We start from the raw sequence: 20,814 nt of genomic DNA, 5'->3' as shown, positions 1-20,814 counted from the left end.
TCCCGTGACACAAATGTCATGCAAAATAACCCCTGTGAGCCAAAAGTGCAGGCTCCAGGGTGCTTGAATAGCTCGGTTGCCATACCCACCTAGTATTCAGACCTTCTTCTTGAGAGGGGCAGCCAGTCAAAATAAAATTTATTTAAAGGGGTTCTTCTCTAAAAGGGAAGGAGCTTGTTTCAGAAAGCAGGTAAACTGAAAGACTTTGCAGTGTTTCTAACTATCACTCATGCAAAGCTACTTTAGTAGAGTTTGTGTATCTGAGTATTTGAGTGCACATTTGAGCTCAAACTGCAGGTGCCTGACTCCTGGGCATGTTTGCCCTGAACGGAGAAAGTGATGCGTCTCAGAAAGCAGAGCCCACCTGATCCTGAACACAAGCGGAAATCACCTCCTGTGTATAAAAGGACAGCTGTACAGGCAGAGCTTCATCTGTGGATCCACTGAGTCAAGCCTAGGATCAGGTGTTTGCGCAAAGCACACTTTAATTTGTTCCCAGACAAAGTGGGTGGTGAATCAGCTGGTGGGTGGCTCTTCCAAAGTGGTCATCTTGTAGACAGGAGACAGACCGCTGATGATGTAGGGAGTTGGAGGTGTGGTGCTGAGTGAATAGCCTCATTTACCAATTCGCTCTGCTGTTAAGTGTACAGTAGCCAGTGTTTATATTCAAAGTCTGGGTTTGATGTTGTTTCTGAACTGAACCACCTCCTTTGACCCTGCCAAGGTCTCCAAATGAAGTAAAGACTGACATTAAGTTTATTTGTTTTGAGCTGGATACCTAATTGTGTAAAAGTGGTTTCTGTCTGGTTTAGGTCAGGCAAATGTCATCAACATAAATGGATTTGTTATTAAGGCAAATAGCAGCAAGAATGTATACTTGTGGGAGTCAGTTATTCTATCACAACTGTCCAACTGAATATCCAGCTGCTGACCAGAGTTCTGGTGTGTAGGACCAATAAATAAAATTTATTTAGTTAATATGGTTTAAACTTCTTCCAGGTCAAACATCTTGCTCAATGTTAATTGCATTAGGAAGCAGCTGCAGGATGGAGTATAAACTCTGTGCTTAAATAATTTTCCCATACACTAGAAAAAGAAAAGAAGTTGAAATAAATGAACAGACTGCTTTATGTTGCATTTAACTTCTGTTTACATGCAGTCTGAAAACTGAAATATTAAATATTAAAAGAAGGAGAAGAAAAGAAGACAACAAATAGACCATAGTTGCAAAAACTGTGCATTTTTATGGGACCCTGTTCTGTTTTATCCTGGACATATCCCTCCTAAAGCCAGTTCCAGCTCAGCACTCCTCCAAGTTTACAGCACATCAGTCAAACTGACATGTCTGAGCTGGCTAAACTGGGAACAGGAGCCTCTTCCTGGTTTGTGTGCATTGACACTGATGCAGGCTGCAGAGGAATGTCTTTGCAGCACTGACAGGGATGTTTGCATAAAGTTGATGAGGTTTATTTAACCCCAATTTCTTATGTTTTCTTTTCCATAAATGCGTTAGTCTGTAGCTGATTAATCCACAGAAGATTCTGGATTAGTTGTCCTTTTGGATAGAGTGCTGGCTGCAGTTTGTGGGCCGTAGCTGCAGTGGGTGGCATTGATTTCAGCTTGACTTGTCTTCACTGCTAACCTCACTAAAACAAGCAGACCTGCAAAGTGCTTGGCAAAGGCGAGGCCGAAAAATGCGATCTAAAGACGGCACAAAACAACCAGCAGCAACTAGGATTTTCTCTGCTGTCATCAATCTGAAAGCACAAACCGGTATTTAAGCACACTGTCACATTATACGGTTTGAATCAGTGTGCAGGGTCTTAATGTGGCCCTTTCTTTTGTACAAAGCCTGCCCTAGAATGATTCTTAATGCTTTAAAACTTCCTTCTCCATCAATGAAAGGGGTGAAAGAAAGAAAAGAGAAAAAGCAAGCAAGTGTGCCAGTGCCCTGTCCTTTAATTTTCCCTGAAGCCCTTTGTAAGGGACTTGGTATGAAGTGAAAGCACAGTGTGCAGCTGTCCTCTTGGCCCGCTCCTCGCTTTTTTTGTGAAACGTCTTCTCAAGAATACTAATAGTGATACCAGCACCATGGAGTCCGCCCAGCTGGCAAGAAAACAGACAACAGTTATTCTACCATCAAAGAAGGCCATTTAATGTGACACAAGTTACTGAGCTGTGTGTGGCGACTCCTTACCAGGGATCTACTTGATATACAGGAGGTCAATTCTTGTACCGTACCTTGCAGAAGACAACTAGAGGCTCTGAGGCTCATATTGAGAAAGTTTATGGAAAAAACTAAGTGATGTGATACCATATATAGCTGTTTAAACCATCATCTTTAACACTCTTTGCAAATTACAGCTTTATTGGATCGGTGGTATCAGCAAAGCACTAATCAGTGCAAAAGCTCCACCTTCCTTAGCTGTTAATGACTGAGATTGTGATCTCAGTCATTACAAGAACAGTAAAAAATTAAGATTATCGGTGGTGTGATTGTTGCTACTGCTGGACTCGATGTGTTGGATTGTCTGCGCTGGGTTGGGGTTTAAAATTTGGCATTGTAAAAACACACTGGTCTTCCACTAAGAAACAGAGATCCTGTTAGGCACCGGATAGTCATGCTGATTAGAGAGCGAGAGAGGAAATTTAAATCCACCAATCAAATGTCCACCAGCTGTCAGTTGCTTCCACCTGTGTCGCTCAAGCCCGGTTAGTTACCATGGTCATGGCATTCTGTGTAACTCAGAGTATCCAACCGTCCAAATCTCTCAAACGAGCTTCGCTCACCTCTTGTGAAACTGCTTATATCCTCCACACAGGTCTAAAAAGCATAAGGATCCCAAGACATTGCGCCACAGTATCTGTAATTTTTTTAATGTTTCTGATGTTAAAATTGTGGTCGCAGGGGTGAGATAGAAATAGAGATCACTTTCATTTTTCTCCAGAAATCCTCGATCACTCAGATGCCTTAAGATCTAAAAGTGCAAGTCTGTTGACTTGGAGGAACAGAGCATTTGAAAAAAGACAAATTTTCCTATGAGTCAGTGATAAAATGACATGTGTGGCATGAAAATTTTATGTTCTTCTCCCATGTTCTTCTCCCCCTTTTATGTTCTTCTCCCACTATGTCAGTTAATCACTCGGTATACCGTAAATACTAAACTTTCTTTTGAAAGAAAACACAAGCAGGCGTCACAGGTTTTTTCAGTGCTTGAACTGTGTTTCTATGGTTTTTTTGTACAGCAATATACAGTCAGATTGCTTGCTTTGCAATGGTCCCACCAGTTATTACCACCAGCCTCACATTGTACACATCCTCGTCATGGTGCCAAAATCCTCGTCATGGTGACCCATTTGGGCACAGAAGGAGACCAGGGAATCCTCTGGGTCCTGTGGTTTGTGGGCTGGGTCTTAATGTGATCAGGATTATTTAGGCGTCTATCGTTGAGGCTCAGTCTCGTTACGCTGTTGCAGAGAGCATTCTTCTGTTGGGGGAGAGTGCTGCCATCGTGGTGTGCTGTTCGTTTAGGCTAAGCAGAACATTGCAGTATAATGAGATTATTAATGGTATTTACTCCAACTTCAAGTGTTATGGCTGATGTTAATACTATAAAGACTTGTATTGTACAGTGTAAAATTTCTGTTTTATAATAAAATAAATTTCTTATTCGACAACTTTAGGTAGCAAGATTAAAGGTCTAACCTTGCACTATCAGTGTTTCTGGTGAAGTGTGAGGTTGGTTGAATATGACACTGACAGGAATACTGATGAAACACCTTGACGAATGTTGAAACTGTCCAGTATTTAATTGTTTTTCAATGACGGATGAACGTTTGTATCTCTATCACGGCCCAATCAGGAGGTTGTGTGAGGTCGCTGTGGATGTCTCGCCACGGCTGCTGGGTTAATAACAGGGCCAGGCTGGTGACAGAGAACTGGCAGGATGCCGCTGGGCTGAAACGCTGTGTCATTAGCTCCCGGAGGTGATGAATGACTTGTGGTCTGGAACCTCTGCTTCCAGCTTCCTTTCGAAAACCAGAAAAGTTGGTCTTTTATACTTTATGGCTGAGCTCTAGGATTTTTTTGGGACACGTGTGTTTTACTCAGAGCTTCTGCTCCAAAGTTACAACTTAAAACAAAAGGTCTTTCTCACAAAATTTTATAGTTATTGTATTTTTTTAATGTTTAAACTCTGCCAGTTTTCTAGTGTGCTCAGCTAAAACTAATCCTGACTTATAGGAAAAATGCCTGCTGTAAATTGTAGTTTTATGAGAACCATAATGCTCAGTGTTTGTTGAAGCAGTTTCACTGATGTGTTGAGGCCAAGTTTATGGTAAATTTAAAAGCTCTGGTATTATACTGAGACCTGTTTCTGACATTTTATGGGATAGAAATTACATTTGTGCAGCTAATAAAACATTATTACAGCTCCTTTATGTCAGCGGGATAACACCAAGTCTGTTCAATATAATGTGGATAGTTATTTCAGTCTTTCAACTGACATCCTGAAAACTGAAACGGAATCCCTCAGTTTTCTTATGTGTCTCGGACATTTGTTCCTTCTTATGGGTTAGATAAGATAAGATGAACCGACACAACACATGACCTCCGATGTCAGAAATCATTGTACTTATTAAAAATCCATTTTTATTTAATTCCATTTCATATTTGTGAAATTGGAAGAAAAATATCTGCTTTTCTTCTTCATTTTATTTATTTTTTAATATTTTACTGTGTTTGCCTTTGTAATCACTACAGACATGTGCAGATACTTCCACTTCTTTATGCAGTCTGCCATCTCACACTGGCCTTTCCCACCCAAACTCTACGGTACACATACGGTACGGTGTCTACATTTTCCCCTGATCACTTTTTGATTCCATAAACAGAGACTACAAAAGTGCATTGAGAAGTGGGAGCATGATTCACTTTTCTTTTCTTTTTATTAATTTTTTTCCAGATGAGGTGGAGCAGCTCCACGTGAGCATCCCCCACTCAGGACCAGTTGTCGCTCCACTGAGCAGCTCCATTTCCATCCCTTGTGTGGTGTCTCTGTCCCCCATCTCCAACTCCACCTCCGCGACCCCTGTTGTACCGAGGGTCAAGTGGTCAGTCATATCAGGTGGGGTTGAAACGCAGATCTTAGTGGTACGGGGTCACAAGGTGAAGGTCAATGAAGCGTACCGAGACCGAGCGGCGTTGCTCAACTACACCTCCTTCCCTGATGATGCGTCACTTTGGTTGGGAGATCTGCGCTCCAGCGACTCGGCTCACTACCGCTGCGAGGTGCAGCAGGGCCTGGAGGACGCCAGTGACCTCGTGGAGCTCAAGGTCAAAGGTAACGCGATGAAAGACACGGCTCATTAGTAAAGTTTTGGAGAGATTACACAGAATTATTAGAGACTGTGTTTTTTAACTGCAATTCTCAGAAAAAGAAAAAAAAAACCCACAAGAAGCATACTGACTCTGCTAAAACTCCTGTGTTTTGAAATCATATCGCAGTTTGATTATTGGTTCCACATAGTAGAATCCACTGAAAACTGCCTGAACCCAAAGATATTTAAAGCTCCAATCCTCTGTGTAATGATAATTAATGAGTTTTTTATAGTTGTGTAGCAGTTTCCAGCTCAGTTTCTTTCCATTTAGTAAGATGTCTTTGTTCCAGGAGCTTTTCCAAATTATTGACTTAAAACAGTTGAAACAGGTAACGCAGTTAATGTATTTGTAGGTATGTTATTATGTGCATGCTGTGTGTGTTTTTAGGTGTTGTGTTCCACTACAGAGATGCTTTGGGTCGGTATGCCTTCACCTTCCATCAGGCCCAGAGGGCTTGTGAGGCCATCGGGGCACGAATCGCCACCGCCGACCAGCTGCTTGCAGCATATTACGACGGATATGAGCAGTGTGACGCGGGCTGGCTCGCAGACCAGTCTGTCAGGTATTTCATCACCTGTGTGCCCTCTGTATCATGCTCACAGTACAACTTATTAAAAAGACAGAGATAGATAAAACATATCTTACAGGCTCATGCAGCTGATATCGATGTTTTTGTTGTTTTACTCGACTTCTTGATATAAGTTTGTAATCACTGACGTCTTCATCGGTCAGACAGTGTTTCAGAGGTTGCTTACTTACAAAGTATAGCGGTAATGTTCTCCACCTGCCCCTTAGGTGGGCTTCACATCTCAATACAAATGAAATTATCTTACTATGGTAGCAACATTACAAAACAATGTTATATTATACTTACCTGACATAAGAAACCACCCACCAACCTCTAAACTGACCCATTTATGCACCTATAACAACTTCATTAGCAACACACTGTCCACCCTCTTTAACTGTATAGTGCAAGATTCATTTCTGTTAAACATACACCCCATACAGTAAAAGAGGCTCATGACAATAAAATCTAATTTATATGAATGACACCAACTAACAATGATGTAAAAAACATTTTATATAGTAGAACAGCACCTGAGTATTGCAGGGGACCCACAAAACTAGATTACTGTATTTAGAGACTATATCAAAAATGTAATGGCAGTTAAATAACTGTATAAATGTACTTAAGGCAATGAGATTTGAAACTATGTGTCAAACCCACAAGATCAAAATGGCATGTCATTATATGCATGTTGTCGATATACATAGGTAAATTATAATGCATGTAAATATACAATCATAGTGAAAGTGGAGTTATGAAATCCTGTATTACCATCCATCCATCCATCCATCCATCCATCAGCATAAACAAAGGAAACAATAAAGTAGCATGGGCATGTAGGCCTTTTAGTATGATAAAACATTATAGTTATTGTATATAGTTATTGTTATATGTAAATACATTATATTTGTGTTGCTCTATAAGTATCCATGTGTGAACTGGTTAATGAGTGACCACAGAGTAAACGTGTCATAATGTTACCAGCTGGTAATGTTGCAGATTTACCAAGCTATCACCATTACCAAATGCAGCACTGATGTTATGTCACATGTTTGTGGAGTCTTAAGTGAGGATGATGGTTGTTTTGCTGCAGATATCCAATCCAAGTGCCTCGTGAAGGCTGCTATGGAGACATGGATGGGCAACCAGGAGTGAGAAACTATGGGACAATGGATCCAGATGATCTGTTCGATGTTTATTGTTATGTAGACGAAATTAATGGTAGGAATTATAACAGTTTAATAACTTCTATATGTAAATAGTAGGGTTTGGGTTTTTTGGTTTTTTGCCAGTAGACTTAATGCAATAATGATACATCTGGCCTAATTTGTAAGTAAGTCAAATTATACATTTTACATTTGGAAAACGGCATTAAGGATCTGTGATGGACAATAACTATTACAATGATTTTATTTAGTTCAAACATATAATTATATATTTTTACTTTCTGTAGTGAAATGTCATGCGTCACATCAGATAAAAACATGCCACTTACTATATACAAATATCCATTATAAATTAAGACTGGCACATAATTGCAGTCGTGCCAGCATTTTACTCACTTGTATCCAGAAAAAGTAAAAGACTGAACAAATTTTCTGTCTGTAGGGGAGGTTTTCCATGACTTCATCCCACAGCATTTAACATTTAATGAAGCGCAGTCGTACTGCAGAGCTACAGGGGCAGAGCTGGCTACAACAGCACAGCTTTACTTGGCTTGGAGTGAAGGACTGGACCACTGCAGCCCTGGCTGGCTGTCTGATGGCAGCGTGCGGTACCCCATCATAACCCCAAGGGAACGCTGTGGGGGTGCTCTGCCTGGCGTCAAAACTCTTTACCAATTCAGCAACCAGACTGGCTTCCCAGAGACATCCAGCCTTCATGATGTTTACTGTTTCAAAGGTGATAATGTTGTGCCTTTAAATGCAAACTGCTGATTGTTAATTATTTGACAAAAACTCTAAAGTGGACCTTTTATGATTTTCCCTTTTTTGGCTCATATTTACTCAGTTTCTCCCTGGGATTAATACAGTTTTTCTAATTTGATCTGATTTAACAAGGCCACCGTTTGATATAATAAAATCCTGCTTCAGATTGCAATAAATACCTGGCTTCAAAAAGGTCTGGTCTGTAATCTACAGTGGCTTGCAAAAGTATTCGGCCCCCTTGAACTTTCCCACATTGTGTCACATTACAGCCACAAACATGAATCAATTTTATTGGAATTCCATATGAAAGACCAATACAAAGTGTTGTACACGTGAGAAGTGGAACGAAAATCATACATAATTCCAAACATTTTTTACAAATAAATAACTGAAAAGTGGGGTGCGCGTGATTATTCAGCTCCCTGAGTCAATACTTTGTAGAACCACCTTTTGCTCCAATTACAGCTGCCAGTCTTTTAGGGTATGTCTCTACCAGCTTTGCACATCTAGAGACTGAAACCCTTGCCCATTCTTCTTTGCAAAACAGCTCCAGCTCAGTCAGATTAGATGGACAGCGTTTGTGAACAGCAGTTTTCAGATCTTGCCACAGTTTCTCGATTGGATTTAGATCTGGACTTTGACTGGGCCATTCTAACACATGGATATGTCTTGTTTTAAACCATTCCATTGTTGCCCTGGCTTTATGTTTAGGGTTGTTGTCCTGCTGGAAGGTGAACCTGTGAAGCCTGAACAATGGCTTTCTTCTTGCCACTCTTCCATAAAGGCCAACTTTGTGCAGTGCACGACTAATAGTTGTCCTATGGACAGATTCCCCCACCTGAGCTGTAGATCTCTGCAGCTCGTCCAGAGTCACCATGGACCTCTTGGCTGCATTTCTGATCAGTGCTCTCCTTGTTCGGCCTGTGAGTTTAGGTGGACGGCCTTGTCTTGGTAGGTTTACAGTTGTGCCATACTCCTTCCATTTCTGAATGATCGCTTGAACAGTGCTCCGTGGGATGTTCAAGGCTTGGGAAATCTTTTTGTAGCCTAAGCCTGCTTTAAATTTCTCAATAACTTTATCCCTGACCTGTCTAGTGTGTTCTTTGGACTTCATGGTGTTGTTGCTCCTAATATTCTCTTAGACAACCTTTGAGGCCATCACAGAGCAGCTACATTTGTACTGACATTAGATTACACACAGGTGCACTCTATTTAGTCATTAGCACTCATCAGGCAATGCCTATGGGCAACTGACTGCACTCAGACTAAGGGGGGCTGAATAATTACGCACTTGCCACTTTGCAGTTATTTATTTGTAAAAAATGTTTGGAATCATGTATGATTTTCGTTCCACTTCTCACGTGTACACCACTTTGTATTGGTCTTTCACGTGGAATTCCAATAAAATTGATTCATGTTTGTGGCTGTAATGTGACAAAATGCGGGAAAGTTCAAGGGGGCCGAATACTTTTGCAAGCCACTGTATATGATGGCATCTGTATATGAAGATAACCTGGTAATCTCAAACACAGCTTGAAACTTGGCTTGAAGGGAGATGGGCCCAAACATATTGATTTAGACAGAGAATGAACTGAGAGTTCATATCAAAGCCCATCATCAGATAAATAAGCATTATTTTGACTCATGAAACGCTACTCTATAAGGGAATAAAAATATGATGTTGGAACAATATGTAGTGCATATTTAACAAGAAAGAAAGCATAACTAGATTAGTTTGTTCCATATTTCACATGTTACATTTAATTGTGTGTCTGCTGTCTGCAGAAAACAGAAATGCTTCCACTGACTCTCCGATGGACTATGTGGGCACAGAATCTGAAGACATTGAACACAATGTTGTTATTCTTACGGAAAAAGATCAAGAAATTCAGTTGAACCAACTAGCAGAACAGGTGGAGCGAGAGGCCCAGAGCATGCTTGAATCATTGCCTTATTTTGCTGTCACTGTAACTACAGAAAGCCCGGTTGATACACACCCAATGCTGATATCAGACACAACAGAGTCTCCCCTCCACACAACGCCTACACTACACGAGCCGCTCGACCAAACTTTATCTCCCACAGAAATGAGCTACGATTCCCAGCATCCTACAACACTGATGAGCAGCACTATCACAGAAACCCACAATTCAGCAGAGAACACATCATTTCTGCCCACTGATTACAATGAAACATATTCCAGCCAGAACTCGAGTCTCACCTTTCAGCAGTCTGAAAGACCCACATTTGAGCCTGAGATGCAGAACCAGACAGAGCCAGACACAAACACTGAAGTAAACACAGAGCCATCTGGAACTCTGAATGAGACCAAAGAAGTACAACAGACCACCCTGTCTTTTAACAAATCAGAACCCAACTACAGTGAGACCGACAGCAACCGTACTAAAGAGGACCGTTTATTGGAGACTACTACTTTAACCCTTAACCCCATGGTTGAAGTGGAGCTGGAGGAGACCCGTGTAGACCCTGAGCAGATGTTTCCCCCAACTGAGGCCTCAAAAGAAGAAGAAGAAGAAGAGGCAACACTTCTTACACAATTATCCCAAACTACTGAATCTACTCCGGAGGTGCTAACCCCAGTATGGGCTCCTTTGGATGGTTCTGGAGATATTTCTGAAGGTATGTGCATGTCCCACAAAAGTTCAAACATTATTATCTTAGATAAATTACTTTCTTTCTCAAGAGTTAGGCTAGCATGAGATATCCATGTCACATTTTATGTTTTTTATTATAATATATTGGAAAACTGAAGAACTAAAAGGGTTATATTCTGGACTACCTTCTGGCTAAGAGATTTAACGTCCTAGAGTTTGGTCACCTATGTGAAGAGGGCAGATTTTGTTACCTTCTGACAAGCTACCCATTTCCCTGTTTCTAATCTTTTTGCTAAGCTAGGGTCAGAGATTGACATGGTAAATGGTAAATGGACTGGTTCTTATATAGCGCTTTTCTACTCTGTCCGAGCACTCAAAGCGCTTTATACAGCTAATTCATTCACCCAATCACACCCATTCACACAAGCACTTCTAATCTTAAGTGCTAAGTATCTATCTCATACACATTCACACTCCGATGGATGCATCGGAGAGCAACATGGGGTTAGTATCTTGCCCAAGGATATTTGGCATGCAGACTGGAGCAGCCTGGGATTGAACCACTGACCTTCTGGTTAGTGGCTGATCCGCTCTGTAGACTTATTGTTTCTTCTAATTGTTCTCATTCAAGCAATTAAATATACTTCTCAAAAACAATATGTAATCCCATAATGTTCTATGCTCTTTTCCAGAAAGCAAACTCAATATGAGTCCAGTCAGTTTCATCTCCACATCAGATTCCTCAACTTCTGGCTTCACCACTCACCCGTCTCCCATTGCTTCTGCCAGCAGCACCCATGCTGAACCTCAGACAGTGGCTCCACATTTGACAGCCTCATCTCAGTCACCCCTTTCTGATAAACTGGGCTTGGATATTCTTTCTACAGCCTCACAGCTGTGGGAGTCCTCCATCTCTAAACAGGAGGGAAGTGCAAACTTAGAAATTGAAGACACGCTCAGTTTGGAAAATGAGGATAAAATGCTGCCCACATCAAAATCTGAAGACCTGCAAATGTCTGGAGCAAGTTCAGTTACCACTCGCTCTCCAGACGTCTCAAACACTTCTCACTCATCCACCAGTTCGCCCACAGCACTATATCTAACATCAGGCTACAGAATGTATTTGGATACTGTGACCGATACTTATGAAGAAGCAAGTGGTCATGTACCTGATACACTTAGGACCACCCTTCAAGAAGACATTAAATTTGCTCCAACCTTTGAAGGTGAAGTGGCTTTAACTCTTGAAGAGGAAGCCAACATTTCCGTTTCTCCTGAAAAAGAAATAAAAATTTCCCCAATCCTTGCTCTTCAAAAAGAAGCAAATGTTTCTTTAAATTTTGAAGAAGAGAACATTGTTTCTCCAACGCTTGACTTTGAAGAAAATGTTTCCTCAGCCCATGAAAGTAATGCTGTCCCAACTGCTGTTTTTAAAGAAGAGGAAGAAGCTAATATTACGCCTACCTTTGAGTATGAAGAAAAGATAAATGCTTCTTTAACCCTTAAAGAGGAAGCTGATGTTCTCCCAACTACTGTCCTTGAAAAAGAACCTAATCTTTCCTCAAACATTAGCTTGCAAGAAAAGGCTAACACTTCCTCAGCTCTTGAAAAAGAAGCAAATGTTTCTCCTACCTTTGAGTATGAAGAGAAAGCTAACACCTCTTCAACCCTTGAAGAAGAAGCTAATGTTGCTCCTACCTTTGAGTATGAAGAAAAGGCTAACACGTCCTCAGCTCGAGTCTTTGAACAAGCTAATGTTGCTCCTTCCTTTGAGTATGAAGAAAAGGCTAACACGTCCTCAGCTCGAGTCTTTGAACAAGCTAATGTTGCTCCTTCCTTTGAGTATGAAGAAAAGGCTAACACGTCCTCAGCTCGAGTCTTTGAACAAGCTAATGTTGCTCCTTCCTTTGAGTATGAAGAAAAGGCTAACACTTCTTCAACCCATGTCTATGAACAAGCTAATGTTAGCACAGCTCTTTTTACTGAGAAAGAAGCTGATGTTTCCTCAGCCCTAGAAGAGGATAGTGATTTTTCCCAAACTGTTGTGCTTGATGAAGACGAAGCCAACGTTATCCCAATCCGTGTCTTTGAAGAAGAGGATACTGTTGCCCCGACCCTCGAAGATGAAACTAATGTTTCCCCGACATCTCAAGAGAAAACCGATGCCTCTGAGGACTTCGCCATCTTTCCTTCCAGTTCTCAAACATCCAAGTGGGATCTGTTGACCAGCACAACTCAACCCCAAGAATCTCGCAATAAGTACAGCCGAAAAACCTCCACAGCAGCTTCAAGTTCTTCTCGAGGTACAAAGCCCACAGAGACGACCACTGTCGCCACCACAACCACAACCGCAGCTACCACCACCACCACACACCGGTCTAGACACACCTGGAGCCCAACCACCACCACCCCCAAAATTTTGATACCACCAGTGGGTCACGCTCTGGAAGATGTTGACATTACTTTCACCCAGCCGCCAACTCTGCTTATCATGCCCAATGAGAGGGCAGCCGTAGGCGGTACTGGGAAATCTTCAGGTAATGTTAATGCCACTCTCATCAGTCTAACCGTCCTCTTCCTGCTCGACACAGTGATGCACTAAAACTCCTCGTCTGTCCTCTGCCCAACCTGCCTCTGCTCCATTTTCTGTAAAACACCCGTCCTGCTTTTCAAATGACTTCCCACGTTTTTTTCACCTGTTGTCTCAGCAAGCCCACTCACCCTTCTGACTCTTCCCACTTCCCCTTAAACACTCCTTACTCCTCTCCTTGTGACTCCCCCGCTCTACCCTCCAAGATACTCACACTGGGACAGCTCCCATTTGACATTTGTCTACAGTCCAGTCTTGTTGTGCATGATGTTTTTTCCTCATCCAAAGAATGACTTCTGTGAAGTACTGTATTTACTAGTGTTTTTGAATGACGGGTTTCTTCTCCAGGGAGGACCTGCCAGAGTGATGGTTATAGCTAAATTCATCAGATTTTATTTGTAAATCATCCATCTCTGCACCAAACAGGTGCAAAAGATATTCTAAAATCATTTTCTTCTTGCTATCTTTCAATTCTCATAGTATCTTTTCCATTAATTGGGAAGCAACATAATAAGGGACTTAATCGTTCTCTGGAAAGTAACAATTACTTTGAATGTAACAGCACTGACCAATGAAGCTGCAGTAATGCTTTATATTTAAGTCTTAACTGATTTTCTTTCTTACTTTTCATTGCTGTTTTAGTCACTGTGGTACAAAAAGCACAGATTATTATGTTTACAAGCACAAAACCTTTTCATTGTAGATTGCACGAGTGTTTGCATTTAGCAACATGTTCACGTGTCCTTTTGTCATTAATGTTTCATACTCGACTTAAAAATTGTTGTTTAATCACAATTGTTCTAGATTTGTATTGTGTTTTTAGGTCTAATAATGATAAAGGCAACAAATCTTTATTGGTTTCTTGTCTTACCACAAGTTGATAAATGCATTACTTTATATTCCTTCCCTTTGGTACATTCATTTTTTCGACTTCATGTGGCAGCTGTGGATATTGATGCATTGTATGGAAGCTTATTTGTTCCACAAAACAAACAAACATACTTAAAACACAGTTCTCATGGTTAATTTTGACTCTCATCTTTTAAATTAAATTTTTTGAATTTTAATTCTCTCATTTAAAACTGCACTTTATTTTTCCATTGGAGCACTTGGCTTCCATATAATCGGGTTTATTGAATCTTCAAAAGAAGCAGCTGCCATTGTGGACTCAACTTCAGCAAATATGGGAAATTTAGGATGGAAACTTATTTAAGAGAAAAGCTGCTTTTAAGCTCTTAACATCCACCAGGTCACCAACAAACCATTTAAGGCTTGACTTGCATTTCATCAAGCACAGTTTCAGAAACTGGAAAAAGTTGACCTCAGAGTTCTTCTATTAAGATTTCCATGTGGGTATGTCAATAAAGGCCACTGACAACCTGGTGTATGTTAATATTGTAAGTCAAACACTATTCAGAATAATTCAGCTTTTGAAAAAAAATTAAGATATCGTGTGGATCTTGAGAAACAAAATATTTACACTGAAAATCTTTACTGAATGTAGAATTAGAGGTAAAAAGAAATTGAGAACAGTAGATTCGAAATCAAAGCAAAAAAAAAAAAACGTTAAAAAAAATCAAAATTACAGTCGGATCCAACTTGTCTCATGATGTAGCAGTAATGTTTATTGCCCCATGTGCACTCCTGACAATGTGACAATGTCTGGGCATGCTCCTGACTTGATGGCAGGTGGTGTTGTGGGGGATCTACTCCCAGACCTGAATCTCTGAGGCTCTCAATAAGATTCAGGTCTGGGGAATGTGTGGGTAAATCAATGGCATCAATGCATTGGTTCCCCAATAACTGCCTATACACACCGACCACCAACTCTCAAACCAGAATGCATAATGTTTGTCACAGCTTTTCCAGACTCTTTCGCATCTGTCACAGAAGCTCAGTGTGAACCTGCTCTTTTTTGTGAGGTGAAAACGGCTCCAGTGGTGGACCTGCCAGCACTGGTGTTCTCTGGCGAATGCCAATTGAGTTGTACGATGCTGAGCTGTGAGCACAAGTCCCAGTAAAAGATGCTGTACTGTCACGCCACCCTCATGGAGTCTGGATCTGATGGTTTGGTCAGAAACACGCACATTAGTAACCTGCAGGAGGTTAAGGTTTTTGATAGTGCTTCTCCTGTTCCTCCATCCACGTTGGAGCAGAAATTATTTTGCTGTTGGCTTAATGTCCATCTACAGCCCTGTCCAGCTCTCCTCACCGAAAAACGTGTGTACTGGTATCTCCTCCACACTCAATAGTCACAATAGTCTGTGGCCGCCATATGCCAAACCTTATTACTTTAATTTGGACCCAAGCGGGCTTAACTTGCTGTTGTTTTAACCTCCTGAGACCTGAACTCTTTCATGGCATGCATTTCTCTTTGCTGTTTGGGCTGATTGGGACTTGATGAATATAAAAAAACAAAGAATTACCAGATTTTTGTTTCTGAGAAAAATAAGATATGAGGACATTCATTTTAAATTTCGATAGCGCAGTGGCAGTATAATGTCCTCGTAAGTGGATATTATTTTGTATTTTGGTTTAGACAGCCCAAAATGTGATGTCCACATACAACACATGTGGATGCCAGGTCCTAGGAAGTTAAGTAAAGTTTATATATTTTAAGTAAGTAAGTAAGCTTTTCATGGTTTTACTCCACAAATGGACTCATAAAGATGAAAAGTATGGAAAACATGTGCATTCTCCAAGCTGCACTTCTAATACAAGACAATTTTCAAGCATCCAAACTGTTTGCCTTCCCCAAAAAACCTCAGTATTACATAGATTAGTGCATGCAGAAGCCTTTCCTATTTCTCATACATAATTTCAGCTTCAGCGCCATAATTAAGCCTTTTTTGGGGTGAATAATGATCTTTATACAATGGACTCTTCATGGTGATAAAATACTGCAGTCGGCAGCCTAAAGAGGAAAGGAGGCAGAGAAACACCATGAGAAAGTCATCAATCATTCAGTAATTGAAATTACTAGCCTTGCATTGTCGTCTGCAGACAAGTTATTGTTGTGTTGTTTGACAAAAGGAAAGGAAATCGGCTCACAGATGGAGCCATGAATCTAAACTCTGTTTCTGTTGGAAAGCAAACAAAAACAAGTCTCAGAAGTGAACACCGTCACAGTATAAAGTTTCATTTTTTGATAGGTAAGACTTGAAAGGCACCTCAGTGGTTTTCCATCCACCATCTGTGTATTCTTCATCAAAACTGAATGATGGTTTTACTTTGAGTGCACGTGAATCTCATTTGATTCGTGTAAAGCAGTTATTACCTTTCATACACACGATCTGAGCAATGAAAGAGATTTCTGAAGAGAGCAATATGTGAGTGTGGGGATAATGACAGGCAGCACATAGTTCTTGTTTACAGGGTGTCAAAGGAAGAAAACAAACCGAATCCACTTGTAAAATGTTTAATTCCAGCTTGAACACTCATGGTTTCGTTTTTCCTTTGTTTTACAAATTTAGAAAAGTTTTTCTCTTTAGATATCATCTGATTGTGATAAATATAACAAGATGCCAGTAGACATTCCCCAACCCCCCTGCAGACCCAGAACTAGATAAGCAGTTAGGAAAATGGATAAATATACAGTACACACGAAGTATTCACAGTGCTTCACTTGTTCCACGTTTTGTCCTGTTACAGCATTATTCCAAAACTCACTATATTCGTTTCTGACATTGAAATTCTACATACAATACCCCATAATGACAAAGTGAAAAAAGTTTGCTTGAAACTTTTGCAAACTTATTAAAAATAAAAAACATATAACATGTACATAAGTACTCACGGCCTTTGCTTACGACTTTTTTGAAGAACCTTTAGTAGCACTTAAAGCCTCAAGTCTTTTTGACTATGATACTACAAACTTGGCACACCTGTTTTTGGGCAGTTTTTTCTTTGCAGAACTTCTGGAGCTCCATCAGGTTGGATGGGGAGCAACGGTCCGCAGTCATTTTCAGATCTTGGGTTGAAGACTGGGCTCTGGCTGAACTAATTAAGAACATTCACAGAGTGGTCCCGAAGGCACTCCTTTGTTTCTTGAGTTAGTGCCGAGGGTATTTGTCCTGATAGAAGATGTCCAAGGTCCACAGTACTCTGGAGCAGGTTATCAACAAGGATGTCTCTGTACATTGCAGTATCCCTATTTTCCTTGACCCTGACTACTCTCCCAGCTCCTGCTGCTGAAAAACATCCCAGCATGATGCTGCCACCACCATGCTTCACTCTAGGGATGTTATTGTCCATGTGATGAATTCTGTTTGGTTTCTTCCAGACATGACACTTCATGTTCAGGTTAAAAAGTTTAATCTTTGTTTCATCAGACCAGAGGAGTTTATTTCACATGGTCTGAGAGTTTTTCAGGTGCTTTTAGCAAACTCCAAGTACGCCCTCATGTGCCTTCTACTCAGCAGTGGTTTCAGTCTGGCCGCTCTACCATACAGGCCTGAATGCTGCACAAATGGTTGTCGTCACAGGGTAATGCTGTTACTCTGTCAAAATGAACAGAGTGGATTCTTGGTCACCTCAATGATTACGGCCTGTCTACCCCAACCACTCAGATTGGCCAGGAGGCTAATTCTGAGTCTCGGTGGTTCCAAATTTCTCCCATTTACGGTTGATGGAGGCCACTGTGCTCATTGGTACAATCCTGATACAATCCTGTCTTGGCAATCTACAGACAGTTCTTTGGACTTCATGGCTTGGTTTGTGCTCTGGCATGCGCTGTTAGCTAAGAGACCTTATAAAGACAGTTGTGTCTTTCTAAATTGTTTCCAGTCAACTTAATGCACCACAAGTGGACTCCAGCTAAGTTGTAAAAATGTCTGACTTTGATGAACAGTGGAAACAGTATGTAACGTAGCTAAATTGTCAGTGTCAATGCAAAGGCTGTGAATACTTTTATGTTTTTTGCAGACATGTGATGCAAACAGGGAATTTGCAGAGTGCCTTCTGGTGGACAAACTATGCAATGTCAACACTCAGCACTGTTGAGGGGTGTTTCTTTAGTTTTTTCATCTTTTTAAAATTTTCACTTATAAATGTACACAATTCAACTTTTTAATGAAAAGCAGCAGCAAGTCAGAAGGTGGTCAGTTGAATATCACTGTCCGATGACTTTAAAAAGGGCATGTTAGTGGGTTTTTCTCATCTCATTATCTCATCTTTTGATTAAAATGGTAAACAAAGCAAACAAAAGAGTTCATTGTACCACTGGCACACCAGCAAATCAGTACATACCGCTTAATAAAATGACCAGTGGGCCCTTTTTTCAATTGTTAGAACCACAGGGCTCCATATTATAGGACCCCCCTCCCCCGCCCCCATTAATACATCCATGTCTAGATTCCCTCTTCCACAAGATTTTTGAGAGCGTTTAATACTAATGAAGAAATGAAGAAGAAAGAGAAGGAAGCATCGCACACATGCCAGAAAAAGATTTGACAATTTTTCCCTCTCAGGCCACGCTGTAAAGGTTCTCCTCTGCTGCCATCTGTTGGCTAACATCGACCCTGATGCCCTTTAGTTTCTAAATGGTTTCTGCTACATTTACTTACAGCTGTTTACCTAATGTAAGCATACGTGCTTCAACTGCCTTCTAATTAACACAGGCACCAATTAGACTTACTCATAAATGAAGGCTGTCTTCCTGAACATGTGTAATTATTCAGTTACATAACTAATGAGTCTTTGACCAGTGGTTTCAAGTGCACAGTAATTTAAAGTTGCCCTCTGTTGTGTTTCAGATGCCTGTTTGCTCAACCCCTGTCTTAACGGAGGCACCTGCACGGACAGAGGTGGTCACATTAAATGCCTCTGTTTGCCGACGTATGAAGGAAACTTCTGTCAGGCCGGTGAGCTCGCTTCTGCTCTTTAATGGCTGTTACATGAGATGGGAATCAGCCAGAAGTTTCCAAACAAAAATAAGCCAAGCAGTAATTTTCTTACAATGCAGCCTGAAGTGAAAATTATATAATTATTCAGTATCAAAGCCAATGCGGATACATCTGAAGACTCTTGTTGGTTTGGCTGTCCTGTTCTCTTCTCTGTGATGTTTTCAGACCGGGAGCGATGTGAACCGGGCTGGGATAAATTTCACGGTTTCTGCTATCGACACTTCAGCCAGCGTCTGAGCTGGGAGGCTGCAGAGCAGCATTGCCGCATGATGGGAGCTCACCTGGTGTCCATAATAACCCCTGAAGAACAGGCTTACATCAACAGTAGGTTTACTTAACACATTTGGGAATGAGAAAACAATGTGGCTTTCATTTCTTTCCTCATAAATTCAATCCCACGTCCTGGTCAACAGACAACTACAAGGAATACCAGTGGACCGGTCTGAATGACAAGACCATTGAGGATGATTTCCACTGGTCTGATGGGAACCCACTGGTGAGGAGGTTTTATTATGTGTGCAAAAAACAAAACAAAACTGCAGAGTACAAAAAAGCGAAAACAGGGGAATACTCAAACTGTAGAACCAGACACCCGGTGTATTAATTAAGATCTACTTTCTATTTATCAAGATTCCCTTTCTTTTGCAGCCACAATAACTAAAATATATTGTTTCTTTGTGTTTGCTTTGTGATTAATTTTAGTTGCCTTGTAGTCTATTTAAGTTACTTGGAAGTTTTGATGTCAGATTGCATGCTATCCAGCACCTGTGCTTAGTTACATTTTCCTGGGTCCTAGAACATCTGAGGGTGACGGGGAATGAAACACTGATGCATTTGCTAGGCAGGCACTGAGATGTGACCGTAAAATTGAACCTAAAAAGGCAATTATGTCAAGTGGTAGCACAAACACCAAGGGAAAAAAAAGACAGTGAAAACAGTGAGGAATCCAGCGACCCCTTGTGAATAAGGGAGCATCTGAAAGTAGCACATCTGTAGGTTATTATTTATGATGTCCAGGATGATCATGAATGAAAGTCTATTATCACAATGAGTTTTGCTGTTTATGTTTTTCTTTTTGAAACCTCTTATGTAAGACACAAACCAAGCAGGATGCAGGAAGGCACCAGACTATTAGATATTAACTACCTCAAAGAAGAAGAGGAGAATGAAAACATTATGTTTATTGCACTTTTTCAACTATTTCTGTTGTGATTATTGTTTCTTTGTATACACATAAAAATAACATACATAACTCATACCTCACAGCTTTATGAGAATTGGTACAGGGGTCAGCCAGACAGCTACTTTCTCTCCGGAGAGGACTGTGTGGTGATGGTGTGGCACGATAACGGACGCTGGAGCGATGTGCCCTGCAACTATCACCTTTCATACACCTGCAAGAAAGGCACCTGTAAGTAACACTGATGGGACATCATTAAGAGCACTTCATTACTCATTAACTCCCTCGTGAGCTTGATTCTTCGAGCTGTTTTCTACTTATTCTGGCCCAGAGAAGGCACTTAAGCATCTTAACTCCTCCCACAGCCTCCTGTGGACCACCACCAAGGCTCAGAAATGCCTCCATATTTGGAAAAGCTCGACAGACTTACGAGACCAACGCCGTGGTGCGCTATCGTTGCGCAGAGGGCTTCCAGCAGAGGTTTAACCCCCTGATCAGGTGTCTGTCTGGAGGGTTCTGGGAGAGGCCGCAGATCCTCTGCTTGACTGGTGAGATAAGAGAAAAATCAAGAAAAGACATGAAACATACCTTTAATATTCAATCATCTTTTAATAGCTGATATGAAGTGATTAATAAATGTTAAATTA

General features: G+C 40.9%; 1 protein-coding gene across 1 annotated transcript in view; it reads left to right on the top strand.

Moving 5' to 3' along the window:
* Positions 1–20,814, top strand: part of LOC146493149 (brevican core protein-like) — a 52,277-nt gene that overhangs the window by 9,314 nt on the left and 22,149 nt on the right. Inside the window, exons 2-13 of the mRNA XM_085148176.1 lie at positions 4,763–4,845; positions 4,965–5,342; positions 5,768–5,942; positions 7,045–7,172; positions 7,560–7,853; positions 9,665–10,519; positions 11,187–13,031; positions 18,838–18,945; positions 19,153–19,311; positions 19,401–19,483; positions 20,254–20,398; positions 20,533–20,715. Coding sequence (XP_085004302.1) covers positions 4,763–4,845; positions 4,965–5,342; positions 5,768–5,942; positions 7,045–7,172; positions 7,560–7,853; positions 9,665–10,519; positions 11,187–13,031; positions 18,838–18,945; positions 19,153–19,311; positions 19,401–19,483; positions 20,254–20,398; positions 20,533–20,715 — 4,436 coding nt within the window. The remainder of the gene's footprint in view (positions 1–4,762; positions 4,846–4,964; positions 5,343–5,767; positions 5,943–7,044; positions 7,173–7,559; positions 7,854–9,664; positions 10,520–11,186; positions 13,032–18,837; positions 18,946–19,152; positions 19,312–19,400; positions 19,484–20,253; positions 20,399–20,532; positions 20,716–20,814) is intronic.

This window comes from Neolamprologus multifasciatus, chromosome 22, assembly GCF_963576455.1.
Source record: "Neolamprologus multifasciatus chromosome 22, fNeoMul1.2, whole genome shotgun sequence".
Lineage (NCBI taxonomy): Eukaryota > Metazoa > Chordata > Actinopteri > Cichliformes > Cichlidae > Neolamprologus > Neolamprologus multifasciatus.
Note: the sequence above shows the minus strand (reverse complement) of the source record. Positions and strands in the feature narration are given on the sequence as shown.